The following is an 18058-nucleotide window of genomic DNA, read 5'->3' as shown; positions in this document are numbered from 1 at the left end:
CTTCCATTTACCCCCTCTTGGTTTGTTCGTCTGATGGATGGGATCTCCAGAATCTTTTCAGCTTCTACTGCTATGTTGACTCTGCACTTTTCCACAGCAGGTAAAACGTATGCCAAAGGAGTTTAGGTCCAGCAAAACACTTTTCTAGTTAGCCTTCCACTTTCAAGTAATGTCTAAAGGCCCATTTGTTTTGCAGCGTGTTAGGGGCTAGATCTTGATGGAGAAAGTTTGTCTTTGTTTTATCTTATTAATCACTTGTGCTTTACAACAAATCTGTAATTTTATATGCATGAAATGTCATTGCTATGTCTCTGTGCAGGCCTTTGTTACTATGCCAAGGCGGATTCCATTAGCAAATGTTATACGGCCAAAATGCGCTAGGTGCTGTAGGACCCATTCTTCAGTATCTTTACGCCTTGTTCCTTTGTTTTCCCCTTTCAGGCATACATTTTCACACAGTACATGTTCTCCAAACTTGTTTGAAGACATCTCCAACATATCTCCTTGTACTCTACTTGCATCAAAACGCCTGATATTTCCCTGGATTTCAGTGAGGACTTAAACTCCTGAGCCCATTGTCGCCAACTCCCGCTGCATTTCTCCCATTGTGGAATGATTTGCTGTTGTCATTGCATACATTTCCTCTGATGGTTCGTTGTCCCACATCTTTAAGGTCTGCTATGCAGAAAAGCTGGTCTAGTTTTGTCTGAGGTATTGTGTGATAGTGTAGCTTCCATGTTCCTTTCTCCTTCCATTGCTGCCAGTGTCTTACTCTGCTTTTTTTACATTCTGCAGGTTCCCTCTTGCGGATTCTTGTTAATACCCAAATATCTGGCAGTTTCCTTTGCTTGTGCTCTTACTGCTACTCGTCTGGTTGTATGAATGTTTGGAGCTTAGTTTTGCATGAAGGTTAGATCTCCTTGGGGGCAGACTCTGCAGGGTTTTATTGGGTATTGTGTACTGCTTCTTTGTCAATAAATCTGCTTTTTGATAAGTTCTCCTTTTGCACAGGCAACATTGCAGACTTTACAGGTTTCAGAGCCTACCAAGATATGTTTGTGCTAATTAACGGGTTACACGTGATCCAGGCTTGCATAGCCTTGTTAGGCAGAATTTACATTTTAGTGCTGAATTCCTCCCACCTTGGAGAGCCATCCTTTTTTTTTTTTTTTTGGTCTTTAGGACTTTTTAATGTTAACCCTGGAGTGAGTGAGCCCTTTTTGAATTAATTTGGATTTATATTTCCTTTGTTTTTGGAGTCTGACAAACTCCATAGGCACCTACTTTTTGGATGGTGACGCACAGCATCTTAGTGCAGTGTCACAGAAATCATTTAGCTTTCTATTAAGGTTTAAATACTTTTTCTTGGGTGAACTACAGTTCCCAAGACTAGTAAAGTGAAATTGACTTTACCCTTTCTCTTTGTAGGTCCAGCACACCCCATATTATGTGGAGTGCTGGGGGGGGGGGTTACTTAGCCCTTTGTCCTACTTGCGTAACATTTTTTAATGTTATCCTCACAGCTTTAAATGGCTAGTGGCAGTGGTTTAAATTTCCTACAATCAATTGTGCTTTTCTACAGCAGGCTGAATCCTCTGCTTCAGTATAGCAAGCACCCATGGGTGACCATTTTGTCAAAATGGCCCCAGTCTTTTTATCTGTTTGTGAGGTCTTTCTAGGTTTAACTCTGTGCGCCAAACCAGATTTAAACCCTTTGTTCGTTTTGCCTTTGGTAGGCTTCGGTTCTCAAACCGGCCTCTGGCTCCAGCTTGTCTGGAGGGGCAGGAAGTCGGGGAGGTGCCCAAAACACCCATGTCCTTTGTCTCCTTGGCTACCTGAATGCACCCAGTCCTGAATGACTGGCTGTCCTTGCAGGACAGCCACCCTTCTGTGTGAGTGACAGCTAGGCTGTGCATGAATGAGAGAAACCTGCATAAAAGGCTTCTTGAACTGAAGCCAGTCAACTACTGAAACAGCTGACGAAGGAATCGTGAAGAGAAGCTTGCTGCATACTTCTGGATCATTCAACTTCCTGGTGAAGCCCTGCTGCTGTGCTGAAACTCCTTTACCTAATCGACAAGAGAAGGTCCGGAAGGGACAACTTCTTCCCTTGGGTTAGTGGTACCAACTAACCCCGAGATGAACTTTGTTGGAGGTCCTTTCCCAACTGGCTGACCACCTTTGCTGCTGCTGGAACAGAGTGCCAGGGGTCAAGAAATCCTTAGTCTCGTGCGACTTCTGTAAGCCGGCCAAACCTCCAGGAAGATCTCAAGGACCCTCCCGAAGCAGGACGGCCAAAGCTCAAGTCACCTCACCAGAGAGCTGGACTTGAGGAGTGAAGGAATCCCAAACGGTGTCGCAGGGGTGCTGTTGACCGAGCGCTGAAACCGCAAACGGCCGCTGATCTGAAAAGAGCCGTAGCTGTCGCTGACATCTGAACTGCTGTGCAGAAGTCCTCCAACCGTCCTGCCTCTTGTCCCCATGACTGAGGCACAGGATCTGCAACCCAAACAGAAGCCATCTGTAACCTCTTCTTCAAACCTAAGGTAATGTTCTGACTAAAGGGGTACTCTTTGTGGCTTGCTTTTCTCAGTTGAGACTTGCAGTAGCTGCTTTCTAGAGTTGGTTCTAACTTTCACAAATATTACAGCTTGTGGCCCAACAGTGATTTTCTACAACAGACTAATTTAGTGCAAGACTTTTTGCGATCTAAGAAGTGGCTCAACTCCATAGGCTTTGCTCCAAATTGACTTTGGCTGTACTGGCTCCCTGCAGACTCTAACCCTTTGACTTTGATCCTTACTGTCCCTCATGGTTGATACATTGGTTTCTAACTAATATTGCTGGGAAAAGTTTTTTATCTATACTTCATTGGGAGATTTAAAAGTGCTCACATGCTCTGAGAGGGTAACTACAAAATTGCACACCCTTTCCACACATCAACAGCTTCCTGATAGCAAGCAACTATGTAACCAAGAAAGAAAGTAACCCATATCAACCACTTTTTTTCAAATCTGAATCGTTTAAGTATAAACTATTCTCCTGATGAACCACTAAGTGTCTAGTGTGGAAACGTGTGTTGAGTGAAAATTATAAACTCATAAACACACACTATACCAATGTTTATTCAATAAACACAAAACTATAACTCTTCATTGGAAAACTAATTGAGTTGGCGCAAAGAACGGAATCCTATTTTCCTTCACAATATCTTCCAAGTATTGGGCAGCCTCAATAACCGGTTTATCCACGCCTTGCAGCTAACTTGAGAATTAACTTTGCAATTTAGGAATTGCCATCGGTTTTCTGTAAGACTGTGCATCTCATACATGCTCGGAGAACCGGTTATCCTTTTTCCTTCCATTAACCTTGCCTTTTCACCAACCTCAGAATTTTACCGAGTACAAAAGTGATATATAAATGCCAATACTGTCCTAGTTAGTGAAGTCGCCTCAGGGTGTAGGAAGAGTGTATGACACATCGCTAAAGAGTATCTACTTGCTTTGACTTGATTCTGAGGACGTATTTTGAAGTGTTTTTATTTTTGCACATTGCCCTTTTTAAAGAATGCTTATTTAAAACTGACCGTTACTAAAAATAATTTAAAAAACTTGCATGTAAGTGTTATTTCGATACTTTTAGTTGTGGATTTTGATGCTACAGCTCCCATTTACCCCTCTTGAGATAAGTCTGGCTGTTCAGTCACACTACCAACTTGTGTAGTACAGACCTAAACGAATAGGTGGGTTACCTAAAACCAAGAGGACAAGACTGGTGTAGTCTCCCACAGGGACGCTGCATCAAATCTTGCCTAACAAGCCTGCTCACTTAAAACTTTCCAATTCTGGATTCAAGACGGTCTACCTTCAAGTCTTTGAAGAAAAAGATGAATCGATGCAGGGCCACAAGCTGTTAGAACTTATCTGTTGCTGTAGAGTTGCTTGCATCTTCTACTACTCACAAGTCTGAGACTTTGTACAGTACCTTTTTAAAATGAAGAAAAGATGCATCAGATGACCCCTGTTCCTGTGCAGCTCTGCAGATCTCGCTGTTCCTGGGCCTCAGTCGTGGAGACAAGAGGGAGAACATCTGGGGACTCCTGCACTGGGATGGTCAAAACTTGTAACCGGCAAACTTCATTTTCAGTGGCTGTTCAGTGTTTCAGCTCCTAGAATCTACTGCAAATGGCAACTCTGCGGTTCCTGGCTGTCTAGATTGACTTGATTCCTTGCTTCTGGGGTCCCGCACTCTGTTGGGGCTCAGGCTTTGTCAGTCCTGCTTCCTGGGAGTCCGGATGATCTTCCTGGAACTCTTGGCCAACTTAAGACAACGCACACAAACTAGTGTTCCTCTGCCTGGCTCTATGGTTTCCAGCAGCAACTCTGTGAAAATTCATCCAGCTCTGCGATGGCTGTCCAGGTGGCTTACTTTCGAGGTGATTAGTCCCACCAACTCAAAGGGAGAAGTTGTCAATGCAGGGGCTTCTCTGTCGATGCGAACTTGGCGCTTCGGCACTGCAGCAGGGCTTCATTGGGCAAACCAACGCTCCAGGAGTTGCAGCAGGCTTCCTCTTAAAGTTCTTTGGTTCCTTCGTACAGTGGTTGAGTCTGCCTTCCAAGCCAAAAAACTTGCCTTTTATACAATTCTCTCCCTTTCATTGCAGCCTAGCTGTCACTCACCCAGCAGAGTGGCTGGATGACTGTCCGTCAAGGAAAGCCAATCAGAGTGCATTAGGGTCTCCTAGGAGACTAAGCACAGGGAGTTTCGAGCACCTCTCCTTTCCTGCCTACCTCAGAGACCCTTGAGCCAGCGGCGGGCTTCACTCGTGAATCCCGCCAAAAGCAAAAGGAACAAAGGGACCAAATCTGGTTTGGCGCGGAGAGTAAATCTCAAGAAGTGCCTTTCCACAAAAAAAGGCAAAAAGACGACCGGGGCCATTTTGACAAAAACGGCACCCTTGGGTGCTTTACTGCATCTGCGAACGTAGCCCGCAGTAAATGCACACCATGGTAGTAAAAACGAAACCACTGCCACCAGCCACTCAGTGAGGAAAGGGTAACATAAAAATATTTACATGAGAGCCTAGACAAGGGGAATACTATAACCCCTCCAGCATCCTATTGTAAGATAGTGTGTGCTATGTCTAGAAAGTTACAAATGTAAGTAAAGTCAATTTCACTTTACTGCTCTGGAAACAGTTTATCCCAGAGAAGGTATTTAAACCTTGGGGAAAGATTTCCTGTGTCGCTGCACTTAAGGTGCTGTGTGACACTATTTAAAAGATGATGTCTATGGAGTTTGTCAGACTCCACAACCAAAATAAACGAGTTGAGCAATCACATTAAAATACATGAGTGGAGAAAAGGGTCTACCTCTCTCCATGTTCCAAAATAACAGTCCTCAAAATCCATAAAAGTTGCTGGGGGGATCTCTGGTAGAGGGAATTTGCACATTTCTGAGAATTCTCCCTAACAGTCCTCCAGCAGGTCCACTAACTGGGGCAGCCAGCCACCTCTGCTCCAAGATTGTTCGTCACCATCAATGTTTTGGAGACTGCGAAAGAAATGGAGCCGCTCGAGCACCAAAATATAGTTGCAGCCCATGCCCCAACACAGCCTTCTTACTAAATCACTCGCCAATCATCCCTCTCCACCGCCATGTGCAACTCGCTGATGGACTTTTGCCCTAAAATACACATCCAACAATCCTTTCCCTCAGTCCCTCTTCGCACCCCCTCCATCACCCCCCAAACCTCCCCAAAACATAGGGCCTATTCACCTCACCCACTAAGACCTTATCACCCTTGCAGCCAAAACCAGACCTCTTTGTGTGACATGCCCAGCTAAGGCCAAATCTAATTGCATCGCCACCCTGCCTCTACACTAGCTCAATGTCTACTCCTTCCTCTCACACAGCACTCTGCACTCAAAAAATGGAAACTCTTCACCACCCCTTCCTCTAGGACAAAGCTCTGCAGCTTGTGGCTCTTGCGATGTTTTGGACGAGCACTCGCATGATCTCACTGTTAGACACCCCTCCCTTGAGATTTGGTCCCATCGCAGTCCTGCCATACCCAACCAGAATTGGGGAGCCCTTTGTCACAAGCCCTCTCCAACAGACCACTAGCAACCTCGGTCCTGTCCAACCAGTTTTCCGCCACAGCACAGAGACTGCCACACGTTGCATCTTGGATGACCATCCCAATATCACTGTCTAGATACACAGCCCTTCTAGTACACCTTGATCTCTTTGCAGCATTCACTTTCAACCACACCATCCACCTAAACAGCCTATCCCACAGGATGAAACTCTGGCACCGTTCTTGACTGATTTTTCACTTTTGCATCAGACTTAGTTTACCTGCCTGCCAACTGATCAAATGTGGCCCCAGTCAAATATGGGGTACCTCAAATCCCCTCTTCAACCGGGATATTGGATCCCTTAGACCTTTTATCAACCACACATCCACTTTCACATATCAACAAGCATACTTCCAAATCACAACAGCCTCTAAAACGTTATTTCCGCTATCACCACTTGGATGGCTACCCCACTTCCTCAAACTCCACCCATCCAAAGCTGAATAACTCATATTCCCTGGCACAAACCCTCCTCCGCTCCTTGAAGTACCCACAGACTACCCACATGCATCCCTCTCCACACCAGTCAAGTTCCTAGACCACCTCATTGATTAACCACCCCTCCCCTGCCAGCACCTATCCTTCACAAATCACATAGCCGCCGTCACCAGAACATGCAACCTAAAGCTGCACCTCCAATGCAAAAAAACTCCTTCCTATTACTGCTGTACCCCAGGCCACCCACTAGTTCTCGGTGCTGGACTACAGAAAAGCTTTCGTCACTGAGCTTCACAAAAATAACTCTTGCACCCCTGCAAGCCATGCAGAAGGCAACAGCACAACTCTACGCTGCCCTTCTACACCTACCCAAACACTCCAGCTCCACTGCCTACCAATACCCCATAGAATCATTTTCAGTGGACTTTGCAATGTATACCAGGCCATCGACCTCAGACCATGTCCTACCTTCAGAGCAAACTGAAACCCATTGCCTACACGAACACCAGACAAGCCAACCAAAAGCTCCTTCACATTACACTCTGCAAGATCACCTTCACAGAGCATTCGCCTAATGAACACCCAGAGCTTGCAATGCCCTTCCAAACCACATCCGTGATAAGCCTGAAAACCTACCTCATCCTCCGCCAAACCCCACACCTTACTAGCTATACCACCTCCCCTGCTATCCTTTGCCTATCCTAATCTTCCTAGCCTGTTCTAAAAAAAAGACCTTTTTCACTGCATCCGTTTTGAACTTTGTAAGGCACTTCCGAGTAGGGTCAGCCCTGTATAAAGGTTTAAATATTGTTGATTATGTAAAACATTACCAACCGTGAAACTTGAAATTGTTAGATTCCTGTTCACCTACAGCATTGGTATACAGAGATGCATAAAGATTGCCTATTAAATCTGCTTTAGTAACTTATTTCTACCACTACTTAATACATTTTTAATTTTCTTCAGGGACCAATGTGCGATTTGCTGTGGTCTGATCCTGATGATCGTGGTGGTTGGGGCATTTCTCCAAGAGGTGCAGGCTACACATTTGGGCAAGATATTTCAGAAACCTTCAATCATGCTAATGGCCTTACACTGGTTTCAAGAGCTCATCAACTGGTGATGGAGGCAAGTACAAATGTTTTGGTAGAACTAAATGTAGTGTTCCTTGAGAAGTGGTGTGCATGTAAATTGCTCCCTGAACCATGATATAAAGTTATCCTGCATAGCTTACAATGTAAACACAGACTGAGCGCCTTTTACCTCCCATTTATGAACCCAGGGCCAACAGTCATTGATATTTTGGCTCCGAAGTCTGGATTTAATGCAATCCCATGAGCGTTATCTAGATTTTTGTATTCACAAAAATCACTTGACCTATTGATATACTTTATTAACAGAAACCCTTTATGTCCAATATCCTTGTTCATTTTAGCTCAAAGTTGACCAAAATGGTACTGTGTAGTGCGGGTTCCAGATTTCCAGAAGGATAAATGCAGTATTTTGGTTTTTCCTTTTTGCAGATAATTAATTCCATCTGGTTTCACGCTTGAATATTTTTCATGCAGAACCTCATTAGAGGACTACTCCGGTCACTCCATTTAACTCTGCCTCTGGTCCTTCCCCTACTAAATATTGCAATGTGTTTGGTTGTTTTCTTTTTCTGTGACAGTTCTCAGTGTCGAAGATGCTCAGCGTGATGTGAGGATGGGCAATTATTTGTAACATGCAAACCCTTCTAGCATCAAATGCTTAGTTTCATAGTGTTTTGGATGTGCACTTTTTCCAATTTTTTCCATGCTTCATTGATTGGCTCCTTCAGTCATGGTTTTTGTTTTGGATTCTGAAACTTGTAGTACTTCTATTGTGCCTGTAATTGGGCCCCAAACCATTACTGGGTGGAAATGCCTCCCACCTTGAGTTATTTAAATTGTCCTAAGATAACAATGGAGAAGCGGGAATGGTTTGGCTGCTGACATCCAATGTTGCGACTTTCGTTTGCTGATCTGAGATCCCTAGTCTCTTGGTTTTCTTTCTTGGGTACTGGAAAGTAAACTGAGTAAATGCCCTGTGCAGTACCCCCGGGCTATCGTGTCCAACACCCACTGGTTCCTTCTTTCTCGGATAAGAGCCCCAAGTGATGACGGGAAATGGTCCCACAGAACCTCAGTAGGTGGAGCCATTTCTCTCCATCTGGAAGCTTGCGGACCATAACTGATGCTTTGGGTCTTTTTGATGGCCAGCCACGACTATCCCCTTCTCCCACCTGCTAGCGCATCATGTCCAATCTTATTCGGATGAATCAACAATACAACACCTTTTCTGAAACCTGATCATCTTTTTGTGGTCTTTGGTAACTCCACCTTTGCCCAACCCCTGTCAGAAGGCCCATCCAAATGGGAATGTCACATGTATTAAATATTGTTTGCAGAGAACAGACCGTTAGGCAAGATTGTATGCAGTACCCTTTGGGTGCACTACAACAACCCTGACCTCCTGGCAATAGGAACCCAACCTTTGGTATAAGTCTGTACTACACAGGTTGGTTGTGTGGTCGAGTAGCCAGGCTTATCTCAGGAGGGGTCAATGTGAGCTGTAGGGGAGTTTCACAGAGATTCACGGTGACATGTTTTCAAATGAACTCTTACACATAAGGTTTCTTGATAAATTATTAATTTATTTAACAGTCAGAGTAAGCCTCCTTCAGAAGGGGGCAATATAATAGTAACACACAAATACACTTCAAAATACACTCTTAATATTTCTAAGTAAAAGTACTATTTTGGGATGGCACACACACTTCTACACCCTCAGGTGACTTTAGTAACTAGGACACTGGACATTAATCAACCACTGTTTGCATTTAGAATCAGTTTGTCAAAGGGAAAAGGTTATTAGAACAAAACAAGAGATCACAATAATATTGTGAAGCAAGTATGTACTTTTGGTAACCTCAATGCAAAGTTAGCTAACCTCTTCCTGGAATGAAGACCGAACACAATGTCAGAGGGAAGAAGTCATTCAGGGAGCAAGTCTCTGTAGAAAAGAAGAATTCAAAGCAGTGCCACAAGCTGTTTGGGCTTCTGAAGTAAAGAAGTTGTCAGCAACTCTAAAGAGCAACCACAGCAAGTCTCACCAACCGAGAACAAGTGCAGTTACACGACAAGAGCTATATTTTCTTACAATGTACAGTACCTTTAGGTTGAAGGAAAGTGCAGCAGATCCTGGTGTTCCTGGGCCTCAGTCATGTGGTCAAGCGGGAGGACGTCTGGGGACTCCTGCACTGCAATAGAACAGTCACCGACTGCAACCGGCAATCTTCAAACAAATGGCACTTCGGTGTTTCAGCTCCTCTTGTCTACCTCAAATAGCAACACCACGGTTCCTGGCTGTCAAAATGGGCTTTCCTTGCATCTGGGGTCCAGCACTCTGTAGGTGACTCGGGCTCGGTCAGTCTTGCATCCTGGGTGTCCGGAGGATCTTCCTGGAGCTCTTGGCCAACTTAAAGGAAAGGCACACAATCTGGTGTTACTCTCCCCCTGCTATTCGGTTCCAGCAGCAACTGCAGTGGAATTTCAACCAGCTCCAAGAGGATGTCTAGGTGGCTTACTTTGGAGTTGATTGGTCCCAGCAACTCAAGGGGCGAAGTTATCCTTGCAGGGCTTCTCTATCCGAAATGAGCACAGCAGCAGGGCTTCACTGGGCAAACCAACAGTCCAGTAGTTGAAGCAGGTGTCCTCTTCAAGTTCCTCTTCGGAGGCCTTCGTCCAGTGGTCGACTGTCTTCCAAGACACAAAGCCTCGCCTTTTATGCAGGTTTCTCCTACTTCATTCTAGCCTAGCTGTCAGTCACCCAGCAGGATGGCTGTCCTTGCCGGACAGCCAGCCAATCACCTAAGAGTGCATTCCGGTCCCCTAGGAGACTAAGCACAGGGATTTTCGGGCACCTACGTTGCCAGACACCCTGGAGCTAGATGTGGGCTTCACTCATGAATCCCGCCAGAGGCAAAACTAGCAAGGGACCAAACCTGGTTTGGCGTGCAGAGTAAATCTCAAGAAGGACCTTTCCACAAAGAAATGGCGAAAAAGACCGGGGCCGTTACTGTAGCTGCGAACGCAGCCAGTGGTAAATACACACCACAGTAGTTAAAAGTAAACCACTGCCACAAGCCATTCAGCGAGGAAAGGGTAACATAAAAATGTTACATGAGAAGCTAGACAAAAAGGTATACTAAGGAACTCCCCCCCCCACCCCCATCCCCCCCCCCCCCCAGCAACCTGTTGCACGATGGTGTGTGCTGGGTCTAGAATGTTTTTCAATTAGTTAGAATTAGTTTGTTTATTTGTATAGCGCAGCCAAACCCTAGGGTAACTGGGGGTATAGACTTGGTCAACAACAAAAGTTACATAGAGGTTGCACATGTGAGATACAGTAGGTAGCAAGAGGACCGGGTTACACAGTGGTCCGTGACATGGTTACAGAATGCAGTACAAAGTACATTATATGTATGTAGGAATTGAATTCTTACTGCAATGAGAGCCATGTTTTGACTTTGGCTCTGAATGCCCAGAATGATTCTTCAGCCCTGATTATCATGGGGAGTGCGTTCTAGCATTTCGCTGCTAGCACAGGTAAGCTAAATCCACCTGCTGATATCAGATTGAATTTGGGAATGTTCTGTTGGTGCATATATGGTGTCAAAATAAAGCCCTAGAGTCCAGCAAAAGAGCTGGGGGGTCTCTAAGGTAGAGGGGAATTGGCACATTTCTGAGAATTCTCCCTAATGCAGACCAATGCAAAGTAGTTTGACAGCACATTCAAGAGCAATAGGGCTGCTGTGGCATTCTTTCCTGCTGGCAATCTGTCAGGCAGAATTGCATATAGTACCCTCTGGGACCACTACACACAATTAGGACTACAGGTGTTGTCCAAACCAACCTTTGGTAGAAGTCTGTACCGCAGTTTTTGGTAGCGAGCTGAGCAGCCAGGCTTATCTCAAGAGTGAATGTGAGCAGTACAAGTAATTACACAGAGGACTTACAATCACAGTGGTTCAAGTAGACACTTATACAAGGTTTCTTGGTAAAACACTTATTAATTTATTACACAATCATTTAGAAAACATTTCACTAGAAGACAACTTAATATTGTATTCCAATCCACTTCAATACAAAACCCCAAGATTAGAGACAGTTGACGTGAGAAAAAAGGACAAGGTAAGTAGAATAGATCACATATACTTGTTGGTGCAAATGGTTTCAGTTCACCAGAAGAGTTCAATTCAAGTCAATAGGCCAGGCCAAAGTCAATGGGCTAGTGTTCTGGATAGGAAAGAGCAGTTCTGATATCAAACGGTGACGTCTTTGCAAAAGTTCTCAGAAGTCGTTTTGGCGAAAAAGGATCATTTGTGGGGTCACAAGCTGATTAGGCCTGCAAGTTGGGAAAGTTTCATGAACTTTCAGCATGAGTGGCATTCTTTCTATCGGGTTGGCACAGTACCTTTTTATGAAAAATAAAATGCAGCTGAAGACGTTGGTTCCTGGCAGTTCCTGCAGATCTCACTGTTACTGAGCCTCAGTAGTGGGGACAAGAGGGAGGACGCTGGGGGACTCCTGCACAGCACGGGATCGTCGAAAAAGCAAACCCGATGGAGTCACTTCAGTTCTAGTAGCTGTAGATTCAAGCACACAAGTTGGTATCCCTCTGCCTAGTTAATCCTAACTAGCCTTGAGAATGTTATCCAGGTTGCTTACGAGTTGATTGGTCCCACATACTCCAAGGAAGAAGTTGTCCTTGAAGGTGCTTCTGTCGAGATGAACTTGGCAATTCGGACCTGCAACAGGGTTTCACTGGGCAAACCAACGGTCCAGGAGTTGCAGCAGCTGTCCTCTTCCAGCTCTTTGGTTCTTTTGTTCCAGTGGTCGACTCTGCTTTCCAGTCCAAAAGGCCTTTTAAACAGCTCTCTCCTTTTCATTCCAAGACACAAAGCCTCGCCTTTTATGCAGGTTTCTCCTACTTCATTCTAGCCTAGCCGTCACTCAGCCAGCAGGGTGGCTGTCCTTGCTGGACAGTCAGCCAATCACGCCAGAGTGCATTTGGGTCTCCTAGGAGACTAAGCACAGGGAGTTTCATGCACCTCCCCAACTTCCTGCGCACCCGACGCACTCAAGACGCCAGAGGCGGTCTTCAGTACTGAAGCCTGCCAAAGGCATACAAACAAAGGGACCAAACCTGGTTTGGTGCACAGAGACAAACACTAGAGGGACCTTTCCAAAAAGAAACAGTGAAAAAAGAAGACCGGGGCCTGTTTAAACAAAGGGGCTTAAGGCGCCATCTTGAAAAACATTGCTCCCTGGATTTTTCGCTACTGGTGTTCGCGGTTGGGAAATAATCATGGTAGTTTGTTGTAAAACCGCTGCCAACAGCCTTTTCAATAGGAAAGGGTAGCATTTGACTGCTACATGAGTATTTAGACACGGGATACTATGTAACCCCTCCAGCACTCCATTGTAAGATTGTGTGTGCTGGGTCTAGGAATTTGGAAAGGCTAGTAAAGTCAATTTCACTTTACATTCTCTGGGAAACAGTTTATCCCAGAGAAGGTATTTAAACCTTTGGGAAGTCTAGAAGACATCCCTGTGTCACTGCACTGTGGGTGCTGTGTAACACATGTGAAAAGACGCCTATGGAGTTATAGTTATGTGAAACTGCATAATCCAAGAACACAAGTGAAAAACGCACATCAAAATACATGAAGGAGTGGGGGGGAAAGGCTCTTTCCTGGAAAAAAAAGTCCTCAAAATCCAGCAAAGTTGTTGGGTGTCTCTAAGGTGAAGGGAATTGGCACATTTATGAGAATTCTCCCTAACACAATCCTATCCACAGTATCTGCCTTAGGATTACCTCCCCACTTCCTACCTTAACCTCTCTCCTTACCTCACGTCTATTTTTAATAAAAAGAAACATATCTAACTAATTCTACCCAGAAAATGCAGTCTTTTCTCATTAGGTATTTTTGAAATCGATCATTTCTGCAGATTCCTCTGCCTTCACCAGGTATTGCTGCCTCTATATGGATGTAGGAGCCATGCCTCACACCTGCTTTCTATTGTAATGCAATGCTTTGCAATCGTATCGGAGTAGGAGAATCCAATGCTGCAGTAAGTTACCCACCCTTTTGTTTTCTACCATTGATGGATTTAATAGTCCCATAAAACCTACCATCTGCCTCAGGAAGGCAAGATGGGGACAATGTGCAGTGCAGTACTTGGCTTCTTATGAATTTGAAAATGGCTTCCGAAGGTGGAACCTAAGCCCAACCTCCACCTTAGTAACAGGGTAAATGAAACAATAGCTACTTATTTGTTTGTACTATTATATAACTATTTCTGAGCCTTGTGGATCTTCCCGGATCACATGCTATGCATAGGCTAACATCTAGTGGTAGCACCAGAGAATTGCATTTTTTGTTTCCGAAATTCGAAGGGACGTCGACAGAGCCTGCCACTAATACTGCCCCTAGTGTAATGTCTCCTGTACCCATGGTCCTTCACGCGTCGAGGTCCCTGAGATAGATGATTTTCCACCATCATAGTCAGACGCAAGTTGCAGAGTTCCTTCTTCTGGCTAACCTATACAGTTTAAATTTAGATTTTCTTTCTATCCTTTTGATGGCCGTACACCGCAAGATCTCCGCTGGCTTTCGAGGACAAGACCATTCGTCGACAACAACTACTCACCCGTCTCGACCAACATTGTCTGCGGCCTACCTAGGCCCCAACGGGCCTCAGCCCTGCACAGTAGGGAGAGTGGGGGAGGTCATATTTCATCCTATTTAGAGAATGCTTATTTACCTATTCTTTTTACATCGCTGAGCTGCCTTCTTTCCATACTATGGAAAAGACAGTTCAAATGTTGTCCTTCCTTTAACAGGAAGTTTCCCTCGAAGGACTCGCATAGTGTGTGTAATCTCAGCCTTCCTAGGGACTGTTAGGCATAGTTTGTATGCAGTACCCTCTGGGAACACTGCAAACAACTATGACTACAGGTAAAGACAACCCAACCTTTGGTATACACTTGTATTACACAGTTTTGGTAGCGTGTTGAGCAGCCAGGCTTATCTCAAGAGGGGAAATGTGAGCTGTAGTAGAGTTACACAAAGATTCACAGTTAAAGGTATTCAAATAAACTCTTACACTCAAGGTTTCTTGAATAAACAATTTAATTATCAGCCAGTTGTAAAGCCTTCTTCAGAAGGGAGCAATAGAATAGTAGCACACGCACTTCAATGCTGTACACTTTGTGTTGCTGAATCAGACCACACACTTTTGGGATGGACGACAGACGCAACCTTTTTACAAACACCAGAGAGACTAGAGGAAATATTTATATGGACCACTTGTGAACAGCCCTCTAAAAAAACAGTACAATGTATTCACAGGGTCACTTGCTTCCCCGAGACCATTTGTGTCTGCCCAGTCATATGTTAAATTTATTAAATCATAACCTATGATTCCAATTCATATAAATTGATATTTTGTTTTTTTGTACAAAGCATTTCAATAAAAGAATATACATACTATTTTATAAGTTGTTTATACAAAATTCTAAAATACATTTCAATTTCAGCACAATCCTACTGTGCATCAACAATGTTTTGTGGTACCTAAATTCATCAACACTTGTATGTATCCATAAAAATTTTCAATAAGGATCTGTCGTGATCTACCCTCTCCCATTTAGGAAGCACACACCAGTCCATACAACTTTTTTAACTGTCAGTGCTACCGTCACTCATTCCATCTTTCATACAACGCTCCCAACACACCCAACATGTTTCTTTCCTTATGTCACACTTTTGGCTAGGAAGGTCACGCTTTTGGCACAGACACAACCTACACCCACAGGTGACTTCAATAACAAGGGTGCTGGGGACATTAATGTCTTACTGTTGGCATTCAGAATACTCTTAAAAAGCTGGTAAAATCCAAAGGTTATTAGAACACAAATTACAAATATTCATAAGCAGGGTGTCATGATCTCTGCTTCCAAAAGATCAGGACTTGCCCGACTCCCTTGGAAGCAGACCCATAACCCCGGTTCCGAGTGCCAGCCAGTCCCAATCGGGACCTTTTGGACCCTGTCCTGGCGCTAGTGGCACCAGGCTCATAAAGATGCCCAGTCCCAGCGCTGGAAGGGCCGGGCTCATAATGCTTGGGTGGACTTACCTGCAGCAGACCATGCTGCTTACTTAGCTGCCAGTTGAACCCCTGATCCTCTTCTGTTTGGGACTACTTTTCCTGTTGGGTGGGGCAGGAGCCACTCCCTAGGTTCAGAACACTGGAACTCTTCTGGAAAGCAGGAACTCTTTTCTTACCTAGGCGTGGCTGTGGAAGGAGACACCTAAGCACTACAGAAGGCTATTTAAACCACACCCGATGGATGAATCTTGCTTTGCGTTCTTCTGCATTCTCTGCAGCAGAACGCTCATCGTGTCTTCTGCTTCTGATCCTGGGCCTAAGGGAACAAAGGCTTACCATCCTGGAATCCAGTATTCAGCAGCACCTGTAAAGACAAAGAAAGAACAGGTTAGCACTACGGTCTTCAGTGGCAGCGCCACTCTTACCTGGTCCATCGGCTGTCACCAACGCCTCGCGCTGAATTCCGGCATCTGAAAGACAAAAGCTTACCAGCTCTTCGCACGCTCCGGAGGCCTTCCGCCCTGCATCCCACATCTGAAAGACAAAAGAAGTTGCGTTTAAAGACATTGGGCAACTTTATTACTCACGTGCCATTACTCCTTCCCACGCCGAATCCAGTGGGTATTCCAGCACCCTTCAGCTTCTCTAAAGCTCCGAACTTGTACCTGCAAGATAAAAGGGACAGTTAGTGCGCATCGTGAAGCAGGTTACAAGCGCTTACTTACGTGCTCCCAGGCGCTTCTATTCCTCACGCGGGTTCGATCCTCAACTCTCATCAGCCCGCCATCCGCCATCGCCGGAACCCTGCAAAACAAGAGATATCATTACAAAAGACTTTTAAGACATTTGAAGTGCCCAGAACTTACCGTTCGTGCAGTTAACGACGGACAGCAGTCCTCTGAGGTCAAGAGGCCTGCACCCTTATCCAGTGAATAAACTGGTTACGGCACCCTGCCCCGAGGCAGATGGAGAGCTCGGCGTTCACTTACCTAAGGTGAGGGCGTTAACCTTTGGGGTTCTACAGGAGAAGAGAAAGGGAAGAGGAGAGAGGCACCCAATAACCCCAGTTCATTAATCCCATATTTTCTATCTGCAGACATCTTACTCTTCGAGTCAGACATACAGTGCACAGAGGTCCAGCCCAAAGAGCCAACCGTGTGTTACACATCACCTTTGAAGATTCGGCATTCACCCAGTCAAGACCGGCGCCTCTGCGGGAATCAGGTGAGCGCTACACAGGGTAAATACTTTTGTTCACTAGAGTCATTCATTTCAATAGGCTAAGCCAAAGTCAATGAGCAAAAGTCTTGGATAGGATAAAGCACTTCTGGTAAGTAAGGTAAAAGTCTTTGCACAAATCCTTAAGAGTAACAGTCTTTGAAGAAAAATCAATTGTAGGGCCACAAGCTGATTAGGCTTGTGAGTAGCAGAAGTTACAAGCACTTCCACAGTAAGAGGCAAGTTCTCTTAGGCTAGTTTTACAGTACCTTAGTAAAGAAGAAAAAGATGCAGCTGACGACTTCTGTTCCTGTACATCTCTGTAGATCTCGCTGTTCCGGGGCCACAGTCGTGGGGACAAGAGGGAGGACGTCTGGGGACCGTCAAAGCTGGCAACCAGCAAATTTTACTTTCAGTAGCTGTTTCGCGTGTCAGCTCCTTGCGGTACAGCAAATAGCAATAAGCGCAGTTCCTGGCTGTTATGGTGGACTTTCCTCACATCTGAGGTCCCGCACTCAACTAAGGGGGGTCAGGCTTGGTCAGCCTGGCTTCGTGGGAGTCTTGAGGATCTTCCAAAAGCTTTAGGCCAGTTTACAAGCAACGCACACAATCTGGTGTCCCTATCCCTGGCTGTAAGGTTTCCTGCAGTAACTGAGGAAATGGAACCAGCTCCGAGAGGGGTGTCCAGGTGGCTTACTTGGGAGTTGATTGGTCCCACCAACTCATAGGGAGAAGTCCTGGCGATTTGGACCTGCAGCAGGGCTTCACCGGGCAAACCAATGGTCCAGAAGTTTCAACAGCTGTCCTCTTCAAGCTCTTCTTCAGTTCCTTCGTCCAGTGGACAACTCTGCCTTCCAAGCCAAGAGACTCTCCTTTTATTCAGTTCTCTCCCCTTCATTCCAGCCTAGCTGCCACTCACCCAGCAGGGTGGCTGTCCTTGCTGGGCAGTCAGCCAGCCAATCATCACAGAGTGCATTTGGGTTTCCCATGAGACTAAGCACAGGGTTTTTCGTGCACCTCACTCACTTCCTGCCTACCCCAGACACTCTGGAGCCAGAGCCG

The 18058-nt window shown here is 45.3% G+C and overlaps 1 protein-coding gene across 2 annotated transcripts in view; it reads left to right on the top strand.

Moving 5' to 3' along the window:
* The window catches only part of PPP2CA (protein phosphatase 2 catalytic subunit alpha), a 197814-nt gene that overhangs the window by 127065 nt on the left and 52691 nt on the right, over positions 1–18058 (top strand). For both annotated transcript variants that reach the window (XM_069652553.1, XM_069652554.1), the window contains exon 5: positions 7545–7706. In XM_069652553.1, coding sequence (XP_069508654.1) covers positions 7545–7706 — 162 coding nt within the window. The remainder of the gene's footprint in view (positions 1–7544; positions 7707–18058) is intronic.

Source organism: Ambystoma mexicanum, chromosome 3p (genome assembly GCF_040938575.1).
Source record: "Ambystoma mexicanum isolate Mex_15411 chromosome 3p, UKY_AmexF1_1, whole genome shotgun sequence".
Lineage (NCBI taxonomy): Eukaryota > Metazoa > Chordata > Amphibia > Caudata > Ambystomatidae > Ambystoma > Ambystoma mexicanum.
The sequence above is the reverse complement of the archived record's forward strand: the minus strand, read 5'-3'. Positions and strand labels throughout refer to the sequence as shown.